Source organism: Microcebus murinus, chromosome 10 (genome assembly GCF_040939455.1).
Source record: "Microcebus murinus isolate Inina chromosome 10, M.murinus_Inina_mat1.0, whole genome shotgun sequence".
Taxonomy (NCBI): Eukaryota; Metazoa; Chordata; class Mammalia; order Primates; family Cheirogaleidae; genus Microcebus; species Microcebus murinus.
In genome coordinates, this window is record NC_134113.1 from 60,487,995 (window position 1) to 60,510,036 (window position 22,042).

Sequence of the window (22,042 nt, forward strand, 5' to 3'; positions counted from 1 at the left end):
GCCGGGCGGGACGTGGCTCACGCCGGTAAGCCTAGCACTCTGGGAGGCTGAGGCGGAAGGATCGCTTTAGGTTAGGAGTTTGAGACCCGCTTCAGCAAGAGTAGGACCCTATCTCTACCAAAAATAGAAATTACCTGGGCAACTAAAAAAAAAAAAAAAATAGAAAAAATTAGCCGGGCGTGGTGGCGCTCGCCTGCAGTCCCAGCTACTTGAGAAGTTGAGGCAGGAGGATCCCTTGAACCTAGGAGTTTGCCGTTGCTGTGAGCTACGATGACGCTAGGGCACTCTAGCCTGGGCAAACGAGACTCTTGTCTCAAAAATCAATCAATAAATAAAAGGGATAATCCCTTCAGAGTCTGGCTAACCAGTAAGCCCCTGCTCCCAGCACCTAGGTCTTCTTCCACACCTGCTCTGCCCTTCGCCTTTTCCCAGCATTGGAAGAGGTTTAGACCGGCTGGGCCGGTCCCGCAAGTCGAGCCAGGTATCCGAGGAAGGGCCAACCCAGCCTCCCCACCCTAAGTGAAGACACTGCCCACCCGCCTCGGCTCCACCCTGCTCCACCTTACTGTGCCGCCTCTAAACCCAGTTCCCCGCTGCAACTCCGCCCCTTCTCCCTCGAGCCCGCCCTCTTCTATTACAAGCTTTGGCTCAACGCACTCAGTAGAAGTGGTTTTTCCGGGCGAGACCACGCGTCCCCTCAGACTCACTAACGGCTCCGCCTTCCCGCCGGAGCCTGACCCTTCCCAGCGTGCCCGGCGACTCCGGAGTGCGAGGCCCTGGGAGGGCAAGGCCCCTGGGCCTGGCGTAGGGGCGCGAGAGGCAGGCTGGGAATTGTAGTTCATACGACCACGAAGGCGGCCAGAGGTTGGCGGTCGGAAGGACTCGTTGTCCCAGCGTGCCCTGCGCCTCAGCCCGCGCGCTCGCAGCTTCTCGCTCTCGCCTGCCTGCCCGCTCCCTTGCTTGCTCGCGCTTTCGCTCGCTCTCTCCTCGCGGATCGAGGGGGCTCTGACCACAGTCTGTGGCTGGGAAAGGAGACAGAGGCGGCGGCTCAGGGAAAACGAGACTGCAGTGGTGGTGGTGGAAGATGTCGGGCGAGGACGAGCAGCAGGAGCAAACTATCGCCGAAGACCTGGTGGTGACCAAGTATAAGATGGGGGGCGACATCGCCAACCGTGAGTGCGGCCTCAGGGGTCCGGGAATCGAGGCTGAGAGGGAAAAGTGCCAGGCTGGTCCCGGAGGGGCTGGAGCGGCGGGGTCATGCGGAGAAAGCTACTGATGGGCCCACACTGGTCCGCTGGGGGCGGCGTGGTGGGAAAGCCTGGTGTAGCGCCTGGGACCTGAGCGGCCAGGCCTGGGCTGGAGTCTGTGGAGGTGCGGGCGGGCGACCGGGAAGAGCGCAGAGGGGCTTCCTGCAGGCTCCGACCCTAGGCCGTTGGTTAGGGGGCAAAGCGCGTCTTCTCCTGCTCTTACCTCCTCAGTCAGGATTTCTGTTTCCTCTGATTCTGGCAGCGGCGAGGCCACCTCGAAAAGGAAGGGCCCAGCTGTTGGCGACAGAAGCGCCCCTCTGTCTTGTAGCGTCTCTGGGGCGTCAGGAGCCCAACCAGCACGTGTTGCTGGGTCCCCATGTGGATCGTTGGCTCCCTTTTCCACTACTGTCCCTGACACCAGCTTCTACACCACGTGCTTTGCTGGAGTCTTCCCTTCTTTACTTCAGCTCTTACCCTGGTGGGGGCCCCCTACTACCCTTGGGCAAGCTCAGGGGACCGTTGGCGTGCACTGCTGGAGCTCCTAACACAAATCTTGGAGATACATCTGGCTTTTCTTGAAGTTTTTCATTCCTGTCACCCCTCCAATATGTGCAGATAGCTGTAGTTAGCCTTCAAATTTGCTTTCAATGACTTGACAACTCCAGGAGTGTTTGGGGGCTCTCCTCTTACCTCAATTAGGCAAGCTTTTGTGAAGAGTACTGGAACAGGGAGGATTGATTTTAGAATTGTCAAAAGTCATCCTTATTTGAGCTGTGCTCTGATGTTCTTAAGCAGTTGCCTGCCACTCTAGACAGATGTCTCACTTTCTGTTTTCTCTTTCCAATTCACCTTTCCATTTTAAAACCCAGTTAGGAGGATAGAAACTGCTTGTCCTTAGGCTTTTTTTTTTGCTTAATTGCCCAGGCTAGAGTGAGTGCCCTGGCGTCAGCCTCGCTCACAGCAACCTCAAACTCCTGGGCTCAAGCCATCCTCCTGCCTCAGCCTCCCCAGTAGCTGGGACTACAGGCATGTGCCACCATGCCCGGCTAATTTTTTCTATATATTTTTAGTTGGTCAATTGATTTCTTTCTGTTTTTAGTAGAGACGGGGTCTTGCTCAGGCTGCTTTTGAACTCCTGACCTGGAGCAATCCTTCCCTCCTCTGCCTCCCAGAGTGCTACCGGGCCCGGCCTGTCCTTAGGCTTTTAAATGGTTTTGACAGTAAAGATTGTTGGGAGGAGGCATTTAGGATGCCTTTGGTCCTATTTTCCAGCTTCCAAAGAATCACCAAAACAGATATCAAAAACAAAACCTGAAGTTCAGGATGTATTATGGAGAGGGCATGGACAGATGAATGCTTTATAACAATGCACGTTTTATATAGTATCGTCATTTTTTGTGCCTTTTAGTATTTCATGCTAATGGTTTGAATCAGAAAAAAAAATATTTTTTCTTTCTTGCAATTTATAACTTGAGGCACTTGTGATCTCAGATACCAGGTTTTGTTTGTTTGTTAGTTTGTTTGTTAGAGAGAGAGTCTCACTTTGTTGCCCAGGGTGAGTGCTGTGGCGTCAGCCCAGCTCACAGCAACCTCAAACTCCTGGACTCAAGCAATCCTACAGCCTCAGCCTCCCAAGTAGCTGGGACTACAGGCATGTGCCACCATGTCTGGCTAATGTTTTTTCTATATATATATTAGTTGGCCAATTAATTTCTTTCTATTTATAGTAGAGACGGGGTCTTACTCTTGCTCAGGCTGGCTTCAAACTCCTGACCTCGAGCAGTCCGCCCGCCTCGGCCTCCCAGAGTGCTAGGATTACAGGCGGGAGCCACCTCGCCCAGCCTCAGATACCAGTTTTGAAACTTTGGGGTCACATACATACATACATCTTTGAGATCTACTGAAAGTTCTAAGCCATGGGTCCCCTGAAACCCAGGGGACCTTAGATTAAGTCTCGGCTTATACACTTGTTTGTGAGGAAATAAGTCTACATAAACTGAGATTACTAACACCTAGTTAGGGTGTCTGAGAAGGGAAGACCAGAACATTTAACTATGCATCAGCTTCGAGTCAGCAATTGTGTCTACCTTCCCATTGTCCCTGATGCCTATAAATTTCTTCTAATCCTCTTTGCATGTATGTGGGATACCTTGGCCAGAGCCCCCGAAATTCATAATTCTGTACTAACACACCAAACGTATTATTTTTGGAAAGTTTGGGGCCTTGATTAGGGAGAAAGTTGTTTATAACTACTGTCACAATGTAAGGGAGAGAAGGGAGTGTTGACTTTTTTTTTTTTTTTTTTTTTAAGGAAAAGAAGGTAAAAATTAGAGATTATACATTCCAAGAGGCAAAACTTGTTTCCTTTTTCAGCCTCAGGGCAGTGGCACTAGGGAATATTAGAAACTCAGGCCGGGTGCGGTGGCTCACACCTGTAAACCTAGCACTCTGGGAGGCTGAGGCGGGCAGATAGCTCGAGGTCAGGAGTTTGAAACTAGCTTGAGCAAGAGCGAGACCCCGTCTCTAGTATAAATAGAAAGAAATTAATTGGCCAACTAATATATAGAGAAAAAATTAGCTGGGCATGGTGGCGCATGCCTGTAGTCCCAGCTACTTGGGAGGCTGAGGCAGTAGGATCGCTTGAGCCCAGGAGGTTGAGGTTGCTGTGAGCTAGGCTGACGCCATGGCACTCTAGCCTGGGCAACAGAGCAAGACTCTGTCTCAAAAAAAATAAAAAGAAAAAAAAAGAAAGAAACTCTGAGTCCAACTTCCAGGTATTACTTGGGTAGTAACTAGATAAGTGAATACATGCAAGGCTGACATGATGGGATTCTGTCCCCAGGGGTACTTCGGACTTTGGTGGAAGCATCCAGTTCAGGTGTGTCGGTACTGAGCCTGTGTGAGAAAGGTGATGCCATGATTATGGAAGAGACAGGGAAAATCTTCAAGAAAGAAAAGGAAATGAAGAAAGGTAAAAAAAAAAAAAAAAGTCCCTCACTTTAACTCTTGTTTGGTCCTATGTGTTTTTTCTTGTTTTTTTTTTTTTTTATTATAATGATACAGTCCCTACCCAACTCCTCTGGTTGAGATATTTGGAAATTTGCAATGGCAAGTGGAATACAAGTTTCCTACCCAATCCAAACTGATGAAACTTAAGCACAACTCTGAAAAAAATCCTTCCATTTTCCTGAAGGGCAACAGGGCTCCCAGTAGAGAGCAAAGCAGTAAGGCTGATGATTCTTTCTTTACAGGTATTGCTTTTCCCACCAGCATTTCAGTAAATAACTGTGTATGTCACTTCTCCCCTTTGAAGAGCGACCAGGACTATATTCTCAAGGAAGGTGACTTGGTAAAAATGTAAGGTTAAACCATTTTAAAGCATTTGTCCTTTTTTTTAAGCATTTACATAGTGCTGATTCCTAATGCAGTACTCTGCTCTTGCCTTTTAGTGACCTTGGGGTCCACGTGGATGGCTTCATCGCTAATGTGGCTCACACTTTTGTGGTTGGTGTAGCTCAGGTAGGTGGCCTGCTTTTGATCTCTATTCAACCTAGGTGGTGGTGGGGTGTACTGCCATTTATCTCTTAACCCCATCCCCTATCACCATATAAGTTTTTCGAGAGAGCCTCTAGAGAACCAGTGGAGAAAGTTTTTTTGTTTGTTTGTTTGTTTTTAAGACAAAGTCTTACTCTGTTTCCTGGGCTGGAGTGCCATGGCATCAGGCTAGCTCACAGCAACCTCAAACTCCTGGGCTCAAGCAATCCTCCTGATTCAGCCTCCTGAGTAGCTGGGACTGCAGGCGTGCGCCATCATGCCCAGCTAATTTTTTCTATATATTTTTAGTTGTCCAGCTAATTTCTTTCTATTTTTAGTAGAGACAGGGTCTTACTCTTCCTTAGGCTGGTCTTGAACTCCTCTGACTTTGAGCAATCCTTCCGCCTCAGCCTCCCAGAGTGCTAGGATTATAGGTGTGAGCCACCACGCCTGGCTAGGAGAAAGGTTTTTTTCTCTCCTGTTTATTGGCTCACCTTTGCATATGGGCACACAGCTAGATATTAACTAAATGGCCAGCTGAGTTAGCAGGCTTTCCAGGAAGACACTGATTACATGTCCTTATCTACAGGGGACCCAAGTAACAGGGCGGAAAGCAGATGTCATTAAGGCAGCTCACCTTTGTGCTGAAGCTGCCCTACGCCTGGTCAAACCTGGAAACCAGGTAAGCTATTTTATCCAACTCCAAAGCTTGATAGAACCAAGGATGTATTAGGCACTAGAGCTATTACGAACCACCTCTACAGTCCCCTTATAAAACAGCTTCGTAAAATTAGCTACACAGTACCTACCATAGATAGTTCCATGCTAGGTATATGGGAATATATGGTCCCTTCTTCGTGGGGCCTATAGAGAGCTTTGTTTATGTTTGGTATGTGCATCTTTTCCCAAAATAATTTGAGGTAGGTAGCCTACAATAAAACACAGAGACAAACACTCAATTAATTTTAAAGGCTCATAGAACAAAAATCATTAAAAGGGCAGGGGAGAGATAATTGTACCAGTAAACTGGTACTGGCTAAAGAGACGCCAAAAGTTAGTTTTGTACTTTGCAAGATACTTAGGAAGCCGAGGGATCATAAAGTTCTCATGAGCAAAAAAAATTAAGCATGTCAGATTGTCAGTGGAGATATCGCTAACACACACTTGATTCCCAGAGGCCTATTCAATACTTAAAACATTGTCCTTTTTTTCTTTCTCTTTTTCTGTGTTCAAGCAGTAAGGGGCAGTAATAGGGTATGGACCCTATGTGCTTATTCCTCACACTTTTTATCAATTTGTACTTTTATTACTTAATTACATTATTTTTACCCAAACCTCTGTCTTAGTTTCCTTGTGATGATACCTACCTTTATAAAGTTGTTATGAAGCCCTTTGAACAATGCCTGCCATATAGTACAGACTTGAATTTGTTATTTTACACATTATTGTTTTTATTATTTACATATTTATGTATTTTCACAGGAAAGTAGTGTTCTATAATGGCAGGTGTAGCTATGAAATCAAATTGGGTCCATACCCTATTAGTGTCCCTTACTGCTTAAAAATAATGTTGAGTTCAAATTTATCTGTAAAACGGGAAAAATAAAATTGTGCTTTATTCTTATAGGGTTGTGGTGACAATTGAGATAATCCACATAAAGTACTTATAGTACCTGCCACATAATTAAATATTCAATAAATATTAGCTCTGATTACATTTTTTTGTCTAATAAGTGTAGCTTTGGTGAGGATCAGATCATGTTTGAAAGAGACTTAAAAAAAAGAAAAAATAAGGGTTTGCTGTCCCCTCTCAAAATGTTATAATGCCAGATATAAAGAAGGAAACACTGGACTTAACATCAGAAAACCTGGGTTTATGACCAGATTGTTCCACTTAACACTTGTTTAACTTTGGGCAGATCACTTAACCCTGATGAGACTGAGTGTCCTCATCTTCTAGACTGGGTTTTATGTCTGCCCTGTTCACCCTTAAGAATTATCTAATTAGACCATCTTTCTCAAAGTGCTTTGTAAAATGATATGCAAATGCAGACTTAATTGTTCAAAAAAGGAATACACATTCAGTAGAAACTGTACTTTGAGTACCCATACAACCATTCTGTTTTTCAGTTTGCATAACTACTCAATAAATTAACAGGATATACTCAACATTATTCTAAAATAGGCTTTGTGTTAGATAATTTTGCCCAATGTAAGTGTTGTGAGCATGTTTAAGGTAGACTAGGCTATGATGTTTGGTAAGTTAGGTATAGTAAATTTATTTTCGACTTTATAGATATTTTAAACTTAAATTGAGTTTATCAGGACGTAACCCCATTTTAAGTTCAGGAACATAGCATCTATATAAGGTATTTTTAGGTTATAGGGGGATAATAGGGCTATGAAATGAAAAACCAGTGAATAAAAATTGTTGGCAGTTGATGGAGGATATGAGAACTCTGTTGTTTTGTGCTGCTTATTCTCATGATTGAGAACTTATTAGCCCCTGATATTTAACCTTTTATTTAATCTTGCACTTCTAGAACACACAAGTGACAGAAGCTTGGAACAAAGTTGCTCACTCATTTAATTGCACGCCAATAGAAGGTGAGACCTCAGATAACAGGGTTGAGGGTCTAAGAACAAGTGGTTTAGCAGAATTAAGGATTTTGCTCCCTTAATGATCCATCCTGGCTCTAGTTTAGTCTAAGCCAGAAATCTCAGTGCCATGTGTCTCCATAACCAGGCATTTTTCTCATTGCCCACCCCTTCAAACTACTTAGGTGGGTGGATTTGGAAACCTTTTGGGATTCTAGATAGCTGGTACCATAGGCTGTGTCCTGTATACAGGTATGCTGTCACATCAGTTGAAGCAGCATGTCATCGATGGAGAGAAAACCATTATCCAGAATCCCACAGACCAGCAGAAGTAGGTGCCAACCCCACTATTCACCTTCTGTCACACCAGACAACTCATCATCTTTGTTCCCACACTCCCAACTTAATCTTATCCACCTTCCACTCAAAGCTCCCAGGAGCTACTTAGTACTTTTAATGTTCTCTTTCTCTCTATTCCTTTTAGGAAGGACCATGAAATAGCTGAATTTGAGGTACATGAAGTATATGCTGTAGATGTTCTCGTCAGCTCAGGAGAAGGCAAGGTGAGGAGAGTACCAGAGTTGGCAAAGCAGAATGACTAAGGGTATGTTCACCAGACCAAAGGTGACTTAATGTACTCTTGTAGGCCAAGGATGCAGGACAGAGAACCACCATTTATAAACGAGACCCCTCTAAACAGTATGGCCTGAAAATGAAAACTTCACGTGCCTTCTTCAGTGAGGTGGAAAGGCGTTTTGATGCCATGCCATTTACTTTAAGGTACTGCACTTAGCAAGGACAGGACTTGGAACCACTCTGACTCAGACCGTGCACCTAGGAACGCTTTTCCCTCCCATATCTCTCCCTTCCTGTCCCTTCCTGCCTAAACATGTAGCATGCACTTGCTTGCTCCCTCCCTTTCCCTGTCTGCTTCTCATTCAAGGTAATGTAAAAGAGCAATCCTGAGCATGATTTCTGCCTGAGGGTAGTAGCTATTTTTAGAAACATGGTAACACTGGATGGGGAGTTAAGGATACTTCTGAATATTGTCTTCTCCTACCCAGAGCATTTGAAGATGAGAAGAAGGCTCGGATGGGTGTGGTGGAGTGTGCCAAACATGAACTGCTGCAACCATTTAATGTTCTCTATGAGAAGGAGGGTGAGTTCAAAGAAGAGAGTTTTCACTGTGGAGCCCCTGGTTATATGGCATCCTTCTTTTTCCTATAACTTCAGAAGAGCTAAGTACAACAAAGGAACGTTTTATCAAAACTTTTCATTTTTTCCATAGGTGAATTTGTTGCCCAGTTTAAATTTACAGTTCTGCTCATGCCCAATGGCCCTATGAGGATAACCAGTGGTCCCTTTGAGCCTGAGCTCTACAAGTCTGAGATGGAGGTCCAGGATGCAGAGTTGAAGGTTAGTGTAGAATAAGAAGGTGGTGGGTATGTGGCACTTCCCCTGGGAGTAAGGGCTAAATGCCAGCAAAGTCCTGAAAAGAGCCGCAGGACTGACAGTAACAATTTGTGTTTTTTGTTTTTTTTTAAGCTAGTCAAGCGTGGTTGTGGGGGGAGTGTTAAATCAGCTTAACAATAACCCACAACCCTCGGACCAACTACAATTTGTGTTTTTATTTCCTCAAAATTTGTTGCCTTCTTTCTGTTTTCCAGGCCCTCCTCCAGAGTTCTGCAAGTCGAAAAACCCAGAAAAAGAAAAAAAAGAAGGTGTGTTATGATCATCCTTCTATAGCACCGTGAACCTGATCCCTCTTTATTCCACCTTCCTGGGTCATGGTGGGGTATGGACTTTTGTATAGATAGATGCTCCTCAACCTGTGATGGGGCTATATCCTGATACACCCATCGTAAATGGAAAATAGTTAAGTAAAAAATGGATTTAATACACCTAACCTACTGAGAACATCATAGCTTAGCCTGGCCTACCTTAAATGTGCTCAGAACACTTTACATTAGCCTACAGTTGAGCAAAATTATTTAACACAAAGCCTATTTTATAATAAAGTATTGAATATCTCATGTAATTTATTGAATAAATTATCAAGTATCATGATATGCATATTGGTTTCATGCCATTGTGAAGTTGAAAAATCATTAAGTCAGCCATTGTGAGTCAGGGATTGTCTATATATCCATATTTCAGCCCTGACCCAGAGTATGAAGATGTTTTTATTTCTGGTACCTAAGACACTATCCCCAAGCAGTTAGAAACTGACAAGTCCTCTGTCCTTTTCTTGAATATATAGGCCTCCAAGACTGCAGAGAATGCCACCAGTGGGGAAACATTAGAAGAAAATGAAGCTGGGGACTGAGGTGGGTCCCATCTCCCCAGCTTGCTGCTCCTGCCTCATCCCCTTACCACCACACCCCAGGCTCTGTGAAGTGCAGTTCGTGTTCTACACCCAGGATCGCCAGCAGAGTGGGGTCTCCCTGCCCCCATCCCAGTTCCCCAACCCACTCCCTTCCAACAACAACCAGCTCCAACTGACTCTGGTCTTGGGAGGCAAGGCTTCCCAGCCACCGAAGACTACTTTAAACAGAAAAAAAATTGAATAATAAAATCAGGAGTCAAAATCCATCGTCTTCAGGCCCCTCTTTCTAGCCTTTTCTACTACTATCTGCTTGGTCAAGGTTTGTGGCCCTACTACAGAACAGGGAGAAGGCTAAATTAGCCACCACTGCTAAACACTCAGCTGATTTTTTTTTTTTTTTTTTTGTAATGCCAATCTGATGTCAGCATTTTCCCATCTGTTTGGGCCTTTTTCCTCTCTTCCCACTCTCCCCAAGTATTTTATCTGGCCTCAAAATTAAGAGGAGCTGTTCTTCAGATTGTTTTTTTTTTTTCACGTGTGGCAGATTTCTCTTCTGATTCAGGCTGTTTAGTCAGGCCCCTCCCATTTTTAGGAGCTGGAGCCTCCATTTATGAGGAGATTCTCATCTATCAAATGGATCCTTATTTGTAAATCTTTTTCTTCCATTTTCACAAAGCTGTAAAGAAGTAATCCATCTCAACCTTGTCCTTTTCTGTGGGGTCAGTGGGGGGTGTTCCCTCACTCCATCTTATACAAACCTGAGCTGGAAGCTCAACTGGTTTTCCCTGTTTGCAATATCGTGACCTCCCTCCCTTGAAACAAAAACCAGGAACCATAGGAGTAGACTGACTGAAGAAACAACTCCTGGCTTTCTGAAGCTACGGACTTGAATTGGATTGCTGGGGGTTTGTAGAGAAAGGTGACAAGTTTCAGTACCTCTGGCATGCTGTCCCAGGGAACTGGGGCTCCCACTAACTTAAGAGGTTTTTGAAAATGACATGGCATTACAATAAATTTGGATTTGCTCATAATGATGTGCTTTTGTATGCTGTTACTTGATGGAGGTGGGGAAAGTGTCAGTTGAGGAAGTAGTTAGCAAGTGCAACTGTTTTTCTATAGTGCCATAATTTTATCTTCCTAAAACAACAAATATCTTGGGTTGGGAAACCCTGGATTCTTTGAAGATACAGTAAATCATCTATGGGTGCTTGGTGAGTTAATTTTCTAAAGTAGACATGTAACCCTCACTGCTGACATTTGTTCAGGACTAGGATACTTAATTATACTGCAAAAAAACACAAAGTATATCTTGATTCAGGAAGAATGTCTTTGATGTTACACTAATTTTGGGGCCAGGCTTTGTGAACTTGGGTGGGTAAGTAGATTTGAGTATTTTATTACATGGGAGGCACTACTGACCTTGAAATACTATAGTGAAGAAAACTTAAGCACAGGACAAATGTATGATGACATGCATCCCCCATTAAAATATAGAGAGTAGTTCCACTGACCTAAAAATCCTGTGCTATGCCTATTCACCCCTCTCTCCATTATACATTTGTCCAAACCCAGAATGTACAACACCACGAGTGAACCCTGGTGTAAACCATGTATGGTCTTTGGATGATATTGATGTCAATGCAGGTTCATCAATTGTCACAAATGTACCACTCTGGTAAGGGATGTTTATAATGGGGGAGACAATACACAGGACATATGTGGGAAATCTCTGTATCGTCCTCTCAATTTTGTGAACTGAAAACTAGTCCAAAAAATAAAGTATATTAAAAAAAACATTTTCAGCAGGGCACCATGGCTCATGCCTGTAATATTATCACTCTGGGAGGCTGAGGCGGGAAGATCGCTTGAGCTCAGGAGTTCGCTACCAGCCTGAGCAAGAGTGAGACCCTGTCTCTACTAAAAACAGAAAAATTAGCCATGTGTCCTGGTGCATGCCTGTAGTCCCAGCTACTTGCAAGGCTGAGGCAGGAGATTCTCAGGAGTTGGAGGCTGCAGTGAGCTATGACTGTGCCACTGCACCTCAGCCTGGGCACAGAGCGAGACCCTGTCTCAAGAAAAAGACAAAAACACAACCAAAAAGGTGTTATATTCTGATGTTGACAGCATTCAAACAACTCAATTAGAACAAGGACCCTAATTTAAAATTTTTTTGTTTTCAAGAGTTAAAGGACAGGTGTCAGTGGCTTATGCTTGTAATCCTACCATGTTGGGAGGCCAACGCAGGATTGCTTCAGGGCAGGAATTTGAGACCAGCCTGAGCAAGAGTGAGACACCTCATCTCTACAAAAAATAGAAAAATTAGCCAGATGTGGTGGCATGGGCCAGCCTGTGGTACCAGCTACTGGGGAGGCTGAGGCAGGAGGATTGCAGGAGCCCAGGAGTTTGAGCTACAGTGAGCTATGATAATGCCACTGCCCTCTAGCCAGGCAACAGAGAGGCCCTGTCTCAAAAAAAAAGTGAAGTTATTGTATAATAAAACATAACAAAAAAAGAAGAATTATAGCAATCACATACACAAAATTTTACAATATTTTAATTGATAAGATAGAGTCTGTGTGGTTAAGGTTCTTCTTCATCCTCCATAAATTAAATTTGCTGTAGCCAAATCTTTGGGGAACTGCTTGTTTTATTGTGCTTCTAACCTGACCATGCTGTAAGAGTGGGAAGTTCATCTTAACACCAAATGTCATCCTTTCCCTAAAGAGTATTTAGCTAATTTTCCTATCCATTGGTTTCATCTTCACCGCTAGTTAGAGAATCCCACTGAAGTATTTTTTGAACAAACGATGCAATGTGGCCAGCAATCTGTAGTGACATTCTGCGTCAAGTATTGTAGGGGAAAACCGTGGTCAGCTACTGTATTCCGAAGTTATAGGGGAAAAGAATTGCTTTATCTCATGAGAGGGTCTCTTTTTTTTTCTTTTTTGAGACATGAGTCTCACTCTGTTGCCCGGGTTAGAGTGCCATGGCCTCAGCCTGGCTCACAGCAACCTCAAATTCCTGGGCTCAAGCGATCCTTCTGCCTCAGCCTCCCGATGCGCCACCATGCCCGGCCAATTCTTTCTATATGTATTTTTAGTTGTCCAATTTCCTTCTACGTTTTTAGTAGAGATGGGGCCTCGCTCTTGCTCAGGCTGTTCTCAAACTCCTCAGCTCAAACGATCCACCCGCCTCGGCCTCCCAGAGTGCTAGGATTACAGGCGTGAGCCACCACGCCCGGCAGAGAGGGTCTCTTTTTATAGCATAGCAGCACTACCGACTGCCCCCTTAACATCTTCCTATGTTCTGGAATCTTAGGACCTTCAGAAATTCCAAAATCGAATTTCCTTTTTATTTATTTTAGAGTATATGCAATTTATTTTAAAAAATAAGGCAAATCACGAAAACCAATTGGAAATTTTTTTTCAGTCCCCACCTATCCAAAGTAAAATGGAGGACTCGGCAGGAAACTGCAACTCCCAAGAAGCAATGAGAAGCAAGGCGTAACTTACTATCCTTTTCGGGTCTGCACCTCTGGGTCCAATAGTGAAAATAGGTGCTCACTTTGAAATAATACGATGTCTTCATAATAATAGGGGGGTGGGAAGATTGGTAACTCAAAATACTCTCTTTTCCAAGGGAATTCCTAACTCAAACACTTACCTGCTATCTGAGAGGAGCCAAAAGTCATTGTTAACTCCCATCGTACGGCCCCGCCCCTGAGGGGGGGATAGGCTGGATAGCGGAAGTGACGACACGGAGCGCGCTATTAAATAGCCGTAGGCGGGACTTTGGCTTTCTCTTGGCCTTAACGCCATCTTTGTAGGTGAGTGTTAGTGCTGGCTGGGCTCGGATTCTGTGTACAATCCATTAACATCTGACCTCTGCACCTACCATCGTTACAGCAAGCTAACTGTATCCTTTTTCTCTTTTCCTGTAGAAACCTCCGCGCCATGAGAGCCAAGGTGAGCGGTCTCTAGTAGCTTGGGAGGTAGGGGGAGACCCAGGCAAGGGAAGTCCGCCATAAACCTGAACCGCTGGATTCTCTAGGGTGCCCCACAGGTAGTGGGAGAGGAAGGATAGTATGGGGAGAAAACAGAAGGGGTAGTCTTCAAGTGCTGTGGGGAAAAGAGAATGGGGTAGAAAAAAAAGGTGGAATTAAGAGTTTTATGTTGAGGGAGGGTGTTAATTTACTGATGCAAATGCTGCGATCAAATGTTCAGTCCTTCGTACTGAGAACGTGTTTGGTAAATGGTGCACTTCATACCCCTCCCCAAGCCTGGTAATACTAATCTTTCTTTTAATTCTTTTCCTTCGTGATCGGTTGCTAGTGGAGGAAGAAGCGAATGCGCAGGTATGTTCACATTTTCCCAGCCCAAAGAAGTGGAGTGCGCCTTGGTCAAAACTTAAGAACATTTGGTTTGGAATTCTAAAAGCACTTTAGGAGAAAAGCGTTTTGAGAGGCTTGCCTTGCCAGAATCGGTTATTGAATACTGTGCAGTAGAGCCGTGGTGTTTGTTCACTTTGCCACCCCCTGTATTCTTTGCACGTTAGATTGAGTGGGGGAGGAGGGAAACAATTCTGGCTTGAAGACGGGTTGTATTCTCGTGTCTGCTTTTCAGGCTGAAGCGCAAAAGAAGAAAGATGAGGCAGAGGTCCAAGTAAACTGCTTGCTTGTGCACACATGAAGGCCACAAGATCAGAAACATGGAATGCCAGAGTCCGGGGACGCTAGTACAAGTTGTTGGACTGCATGCTACTGTCTGGAACTTGCCTCTCGGTGGATCTAGAACTTCACCGCCATCTGTTCGCCAAGGCCACCTCTGAGAGAACCATCTTGCTCATACCAAAACAGTCCCTACTAGTCCTTTGCTCTGGACCTGACATACTGGACTAGTTCTGTTCTCAGTTGTGGCTGAGTGTAACAAGTATACAATAAATCACCTGCTGTTTCAGCTGAAGAATCAAATCTTCTTGTCTATTATGTGTTTTTTTGCGGTTCTATTTGGTGGGGACCCTGTTACCAGTACAGCTAGTTCTCTGTCACTACTCGTGCTACGGAAGATGTCAAGAAAACTATATTGCTAACAGCCCGGGTTATGTCGTGTAGTCCACAATTTGGCTAGAGCTGGAAAGGGTGTAGTATACACTTGGGGGCAGGTTTCGGAAGTTGGCGGGCAAGTGCTGGTTCCGCCCCTACTTTCCTGGAGGCCTACATTGCGTGTTAATTTAGGGTTCTTTCCCCGTGCTTTGGGGTCGAGTTACCATGGTGACACGCAAAGCTTGCTGGGTGCTTGCGTCGTGTCTCACAGATTCCTCGCACACCATAGAGTGTGGTTCCGGGTCTGGTAGCTAGAGCGTCACTTCCGCAGGAAGCGGAAGAATGGTAGGGTGGGCGGCTCTTTGTCGAAGCTAGAGGACCGGCAGGCGGCAGCAGCAACTACGGCGGCGGCGGCAGGTGAGGGAGGCGGGAGACTTAGGTGGAGGCCGCGCCCGGAGGGGAGGAGTCGGGCCGGCCCAGCGGCTAGGCTCGGCTGGGCCACACAAGGCCCCCCAGAACCGAGCCGTCTCTTTCTCACATCCCAGGGCAGAGCCCGTTTTCTGACTGACCCCTCTTCGCGAGCAAACGCCAGCTCCGTGACGTCACAGCCCTGCCGGTCCTCTCAGCGTGATGTCACCTGGACACCCCCACCCGGTCCCCCTCTTCACGTCGCGCTCCCTTAGTGTCCTGTTCACCTGGTTCATGGCTGAGCGCCGGCGGCAGTACACAGAACCTGCCAAGCTAGAAGACTTGCCGCAGGGAAACTCCTAGGACTTTTTCCGCACACTCTAGGGTGTTGGGAAGCGTCATAATCACCGCCCCCAAGTCTAATCTGCCATCCCACTGCACTGTCAGTCGCTGCCCTTGTAAGGCTCCCCGTTCCGCGCTCCTAACTCCGACCCTCGGCCGGGCTCTGACCCCCACGTCTTGAGGCAGGGTGCCCCTCACCCTTTGTTCACTCAAGGTTTGTTTTCCAACCCATCCTCCCAGCCTCTCCAAGTTAGTTCTTTCTTACTCTTTTTCCTGGCGACTTCTCCCTTTGACAGGCGGAGAAGTTCAGTTTGAACCCTAAGGAAATCCTGAAGTTCCCAGAGCTTTGCCGTTTTGTCAGACTTCATTCTTGTGATATCCACCCCATAATCCTCCACTCTTACTCCTTCTCCCACCCAAGTCTCTATTTTTTTTTCCTGTTCAGAACCCAGCAGTGATGTGGAGGTGGAGACCCACAGGAGCCCCGGACTTCACCTGAGCTACCTCAGGTATCAATAAATTCTGGGAAAGTGGGGTGGGGAGGAATATCATATAAGTTATCTGCTTCTGGTGGGATATGCAACATGGGTCAGGCTTGAATTGATAGCATTTATTTTTCACCTGGTCATTTTCCTTTTAGTAAAAGTTTGTATGTCCTCTTTTGCCACTTCTGTCCTTGGTCGTTTCTGTTACTCTGGGATTATCTCTTTTTGGAGGAAAAGGACCCTTTTTTAAAGATTTTCGTGGGGACGGGCGAGGTGGCTCACACCTGTAATCCTAGCACTCTGGGAGGCTGAGGCGGGCAGATTGCTCCAGGTCAGGAGTTTGAAACCAGCCTGAGCAAGAGCGAGACCCCATCTCTATTATAAATAGAAAGAAATTAATTGGCCAACTAATATATATAGAAAAAATTGGCCAGGCATGGTGGCACATGCCTGTAGTCCCAGGTACTTGGGAGGCTGAGGCAGGAGGAGTGCTTGAGCCCAGGAGTTTGAGATTGCTGTGAGCTAGGCTGACACCATGGCACTCACTTGAGCCTGGGCAACAAAGTGAGACTCTGGCTCAAAAAAAAAACAAAAAACGATTTTCATGTAACTCTTGTCTCTGGTTTGGTCAGTTTATTTTAGGGGAGATCTGAAGGCAAAGTCAAGGCAATGAAGTGGGGTTGGGTAGGTCAAAGCCAAAGAATTAAGATTCCCTTATGTACGCTCAAAGGGAAATAATGTGAAGTTTTCCTGTTTCAACAGCAGGGGGAGCCTGAACACTGTTGCCTAGGAAAGGCTTGGGAGGTCAGACACGTGGTAGTAGGGACTCCCAGTCTTACTGGGGTGGAGAGAGGGGAGGGCTAGAACCAGGGCAGTGGACTGACATTCCAGAGCTCTCTTGGGAAATAGGAGACTTAAAAAGCTTTTATGGAGTCTATAAATAAAGAGAATCTTTATAGGGTGAGGAATGGTGTGGTTTGATGTCAGTGGGATCTTCACATAGGGAGGTAGGAAGGGGGTGGGGAATGGGGAAAGGTCACTTGTTCCATGAAATTAACTCCTTCCCACCTGACCTTACCACAGATGATTTTGTCCCGGGTAGGGGTGGGGGGGTCTAGAAGTAGAGATTCCAGCTTAGAAGTCCTCCTCTGAAATGGAGGAGGCTGACCTCTTTGGGGTTGAGAGTAGTGATGGACAGGGAGGGAATACTAAAAAATAACAGGTTTAAGTACTGCCCTCTGTCTCTTCACTCTTGATATCTTTGGTTTTAGAGATCTGAGACGTACAGAACCCTCACCTAAGATTCCATGGAAGAGGAGTTATAAGAAGTTTTTTTTACCAGTGTCCCATCATCCACAGCCCTATTAGCTAAGCACCCATGTTGGGCACTATTCCCAGTCTCCTCCCAGCCTATTCAAACTTGATAGCAGTTTTAATTTCATTTCCACAACTTTAATAAGGTCAGCTCAGAAGAGAAGATAAAATCCAACACTATTCTCTCCCTCCCCTGTCCTTGGCCTATCATCATTAGTGTGATGAGTTTACTTCACCCCAACCCCCCCCCTCCTGTGTTAGCCAGGCAAGTGTGAATCATTTTGATCTAGACCAGGTGCAGAAAAGCCTGGGCAGGACTTCTGATGGGTCAGCCATTTCAGCCAGAATTCTTATCCCTTAGATCAGGGGTCCTCAAACTTTTTAAACAGGGGGGCCAGTTCACTGTCCCTCAGACCATTGGAGGGCCAGACTATAGTTTTAAAAAAACTATGAACAAATTCCTATGCACACTGCACATATCTTATTTTGAAGTAAAAAACAAACAGGCAAAAACACCTGCATGTGGCCCAAGGGCTGTAGTTTGAGGACGCCTGCCTTAAATTCTCCATCTCCAAAGCCATTGCCCCTCTGGGCTGCCTGCCTTATGGTCAGTAAGAGTGGGATATCTCTGGAGGACTTCTGTTTGACACAGTTCTCTTTTTTAGTGGTCAACAAGAGTGGCAAGAAAAGGAAGAAAGCCCTGAGTTGGGGGAGACCAGGATGCCTGACCGGGACAACTATGCCAACGGCACTGGGAACAGCAGTGGAGGCCCTGGAGGTGGTGGCAGTGAGGAAGCCAGTGGGGCAGCAGCAGGCAGTGGCGGGGCCAGCTCAGATGCCATCTGTAGAGACTTCTTGAGGAATGTGTGCAAGCGAGGCAAGCGTTGTCGATATCGCCACCCAGACATGAGTGAGGTCTCTAACTTGGGGGTGAGCAAAAATGAATTCATCTTCTGCCATGACTTCCAGAACAAGGAGTGTAGCCGCCCAAACTGCCGTTTCATCCACGGCTCCAAGGAAGATGAGGATGGCTATAAGAAGACAGGGGAGCTTCCCCCTCGGCTGAGGCAGAAAGTGGCAGCTGGCCTGGGCCTTTCACCAGCTGACCTACCAAATGGCAAGGAGGAGGTGCCTATCTGCCGTGACTTCCTCAAGGGTGACTGTCAGAGAGGAGCCAAGTGCAAGTTCCGTCACCTGCAACGGGATTTTGAGTTTGATGCTCGAGGTGGAGGAGGCACTGGTGGTGGGGGCTCAACAGGCTCAGTCCCCCCAGGACGACGTCACGATCTCTATGATATCTATGACCTTCCTGACAGGGGCTTTGAGGACCATGAGCCAGGCCCCAAGCGCCGGCGAGGTGGATGCTGTGCCCCTGATGGTCCCCATTTTGAATCATACGAATATAGCTTGGCTCCACCCCGAGGGGTAGAGTGCAGACTGCTAGAGGAGGAGAATGCCATGCTCAGGAAGCGAGTAGAGGAGCTAAAGAAACAGGTCAGCAACCTGCTGGCCACCAATGAGGTACTACTGGAACAAAATGCTCAATTCCGCAATCAGGCCAAGGTCATGACCCTGAGCTCCACTGCACCAGCGACTGAGCAGACTCTGGCCCCCACTGTGGGCACTGTTGCCACTTTTAACCATGGCATTGCCCAGACTCATACTACTCTTAGCAGCCAGGCTCTACAGCCTCGTCCTGTGTCCCAGCAAGAATTGGTGGCCCCTGCTGGAGCTCCAGCTGCTCCCCCAACTAATGCTGCACCTCCTACTGCTCCACCCCCACACTTGAACCCAGAGATTGCACCACTGTCAGCTGCTCTGGCTCAAACAATTGCCCAGGGAATGGCACCCCCACCTGTTTCCATGGCTCCTGTGGCTGTATCTGTGGCTCCTGTGGCCCCGGTGGCTGTATCGATGGCCCAACCCTTGGCAGGAATCACAATGAGCCACACTACCACTCCCATGGTGACTTACCCTATCGCTTCCCAGAGCATGCGCATCACAGCCATGCCACACTGATGGGGCTAATGGACACTCCCCTGGTATAGCCTCTCAGGGCTGGGGTCGTGGGGCCCTAACCTACTTGCCCAGCCCTCCCAGGCCCTTTCTGAAGGCCTCTCTCAAGAACTAGGACAAGAGACTATAAGGCGTATGCTTCTGAGGAGGGGTTGGGCTGGTGTGTTTTCACTCACCTCCCTTTTATGAGGGTCCTCTTGTCCATCTTCTTTCAAGCCTCACAATGGGGGCTTACTTAGGAATGCAGACTGAAGCTAGCAGAGAGGAAGGACTGACTGAGGGGCTGTATAGAGGACACAGTTGGGGACATCCCTGGTCTTGTCCTCTGTTCTACACAGTGCAGGTTCCAGCCCTGGTTTTGGAAGAAAAAAATACCCTGCCCAGAGGGAGAGCCAGGAAAGATTGGGAAGTGGGTGGCCAGGAGAGAAGGCCTGATAGGAGCCTTCAGACAATTTGGGGCCCAGTTGGTTGGGTTGGACAATACAGAAACTGTTCCTGGGCCCTGGAAAGGCCGGGACCATAGTACTCCAGCCCAAAGACTAGGGAAGCATTCATTACCCTAGGTTGGCCTGGAAATCCATAGGGCAGGGCCCACTACTTTCCAAAGAAATAAAAGAACAATTATTTTTAACAAATGGAGGCAGTGAAAACTTGCTTAGATATTCTGTGTGGAAGATGGGAGCAGTAAGTAGATCTCGTGCCAAAATGGAATAAAGACCCTACCCTAAGTAGCTTGGGTAAATTGGGTAGAGAGGCCAATGGAAGAAGGGTAGGGATCTAGAACAAGACCAAATGGGGCTTTGGGGAAGGTGCTTTCTGGGGTAAAAGCATTGGAGCCACCTAGTCTAGTTTAAAAATAACCCCATCTGTTTCTGATCTCTCTCTGTATGTGTTATTCCCAGGTTGCCTTAGTAACCAGGGCTTCTAGGGTCATTTTAGCAGGGCAGGTATTATGGAGGGTATATTTGCTTAGAAATGGGGATGGGATGTTATATAGTTGACAGATTTTCCCTTATTCAAACAGCAGGGCAGGTGGAAGCTGCCTCTGAGTGAGTGATGCCAGTTAATGTCCCTCCTACCCAGCCCTTCCTCAGCCAGTTCCTTAAGGCTTTAAGGCTTGGGAGGTGCCAGGAAAAGGGAGTTCTTCTGGGGACACAAGCCTCAGGGCTCATCTCTTTATTCCCTCTGTCTCCACATAGGACCAGAGGTTTTAAGTCTTCTTAAAGGTCAATAAGGCCAGGAGCCCCAATAGCCAAACCTCAGTTCCTCCTCAGCTCAGGCTGATGTAGGGAAAACAACTCAGGTGTCTAGTCTAATGAGACAGTGGATTTGGGGGTAGAGAAAATGATCCTGGGTTGTGTTCCCCCCATTGTATCTCCTGCTACCTCTTGCTCTCTTATCTGGTTAATCACTCAGGTTATACCTAGGATTGGAGATGGTAGGCTAGGTCAAAGCCGGTCATTAAAAAAAAAAAAAGGACCTAAAAACTAAAAGTGGGCAAATACTGTTTGTGGATTTTAGAAACAACACATTGATAAGTTTAATGTTGGTTTTCTGACACAATTCTAGATTATTAAAAGAGATGGTTTATGAACATTTAGAGAAGAATGTAATCATAGATACCAACATGAATTCTCAGTCAAATCCTGACTATATTACCTTCTTACTAAGTATCTCTAAAGAGGTAGATTTGGGACACTGTAGACATCATATGTCTTGAATTAATTCATTCCCACTAAAGACCACCGATTGAACAAGTTGAGTTTAAATGCCATTGCAGCAAGGAAGAGAGCACCCCATTTGGAATCATGGTATGTCTCAGCAGGAGGGTGTTAGAAAGGACTCAGAGGACTTAGACATTGGTTAAGTGATTTGGGGGAAGGTTTAAGAAAGTGGGTGTTCTGTTGGATTAGTGCTGGTAAGGGAAGCAAGGATAATTCTATGACTGGGTATCTTAATCTTACCTAGAAGGAAAGCAGCCTAGAGCAGGCGTCCTCAAACTATGGCCCTCAGGCCACATGCGGGTGTTTTTGCCCGTTTGTTTTTTTTACTTCAAAATAAGATATGTGCAGTGTGCATAGGAATTTGTTCATAGTTTTTTTAAAACTATAGTCCGGCCCTCCAACGGTCTGAGGGACAGTGAACTGGCCCCCTGTTTAAAAAGTTTGAGGACCTCTGGACTAGAGTGAAGCTAAAGCTGCAATTGGTGATAAAGTCATTCATTAGCTGGGAAAAGGGATGTTTGCTGTTTTGTGGTTTGCACACTGACCTTGTTTTGTGCTTAAACAAAATTGTGAAGTGATACTGTTTTTCGTCTCACTTCATCACAGTCACTGAGTGACCTCGTCTGATGGTAATGTTTTATGAGATTGTTTATGTCCAACCGAAGAACTCATTGGCTATCTGTGAGCACCAGGTCAATCCTAACAACTCTGAAGCCTGTGTCAGGCCAGTTCCCAGATATCAGAAACTGCTTTCCTCTCTGGCACCTGCTAAGTCATTGCAGATAAAAAAATTTTGGGTCCATTAATTTGGTAGAATATTGATTAGTGCATTCATGTTAGAGAAATCTCTAGTGTCCAGTGACCTGGCCAAGGTTTTTTATGAAAAAAATAAAAAACCCAACTTGGATAAAAATATAAAAATCCCATTAATCAACAGTAACACAGGAAGTGTAAGTAATATTCAAAAAGTAACTTAGATTGACTAAAACACTGCAGTACTCTCCCCT

The 22,042-nt window shown here is 46.0% G+C and overlaps 2 protein-coding genes across 3 annotated transcripts; both read left to right on the forward strand.

The window, feature by feature from the left end:
* Positions 1–909: 909 nt before the first annotated feature.
* PA2G4 (proliferation-associated 2G4) lies at positions 910–10,736 on the forward strand. The gene is made up of 13 exons (XM_012753377.2): positions 910–1,172; positions 4,090–4,218; positions 4,499–4,604; positions 4,697–4,766; positions 5,371–5,463; positions 7,325–7,388; positions 7,632–7,710; positions 7,864–7,942; positions 8,026–8,159; positions 8,444–8,538; positions 8,668–8,795; positions 9,047–9,100; positions 9,640–10,736. Exons 1-13 carry the CDS (start codon positions 1,085–1,087, stop codon positions 9,703–9,705), a joined length of 1,185 nt encoding a protein of 394 aa, XP_012608831.2. The 5' UTR covers positions 910–1,084; the 3' UTR covers positions 9,706–10,736.
* Positions 10,737–15,063: 4,327 nt separating this feature from the next.
* ZC3H10 (zinc finger CCCH-type containing 10) lies at positions 15,064–19,946 on the forward strand. Of its 2 annotated transcripts, XM_012753348.2 has the most exons (4): positions 15,064–15,163; positions 15,292–15,710; positions 15,942–16,005; positions 17,961–19,946. In XM_012753348.2, the coding sequence occupies exon 4, from the start codon at positions 18,016–18,018 to the stop codon at positions 19,312–19,314; it is 1,299 nt and encodes a 432-aa protein (XP_012608802.2). In that variant the 5' UTR covers positions 15,064–15,163; positions 15,292–15,710; positions 15,942–16,005; positions 17,961–18,015; the 3' UTR covers positions 19,315–19,946. The 2 variants fall into 2 exon arrangements, with proteins under 2 accessions (XP_012608802.2, XP_012608811.2); XM_012753357.2 differs by lacking the exon at positions 15,292–15,710 and having other exon boundaries at positions 15,065–15,163.
* The last annotated feature ends 2,096 nt before the right edge of the window (positions 19,947–22,042 follow it).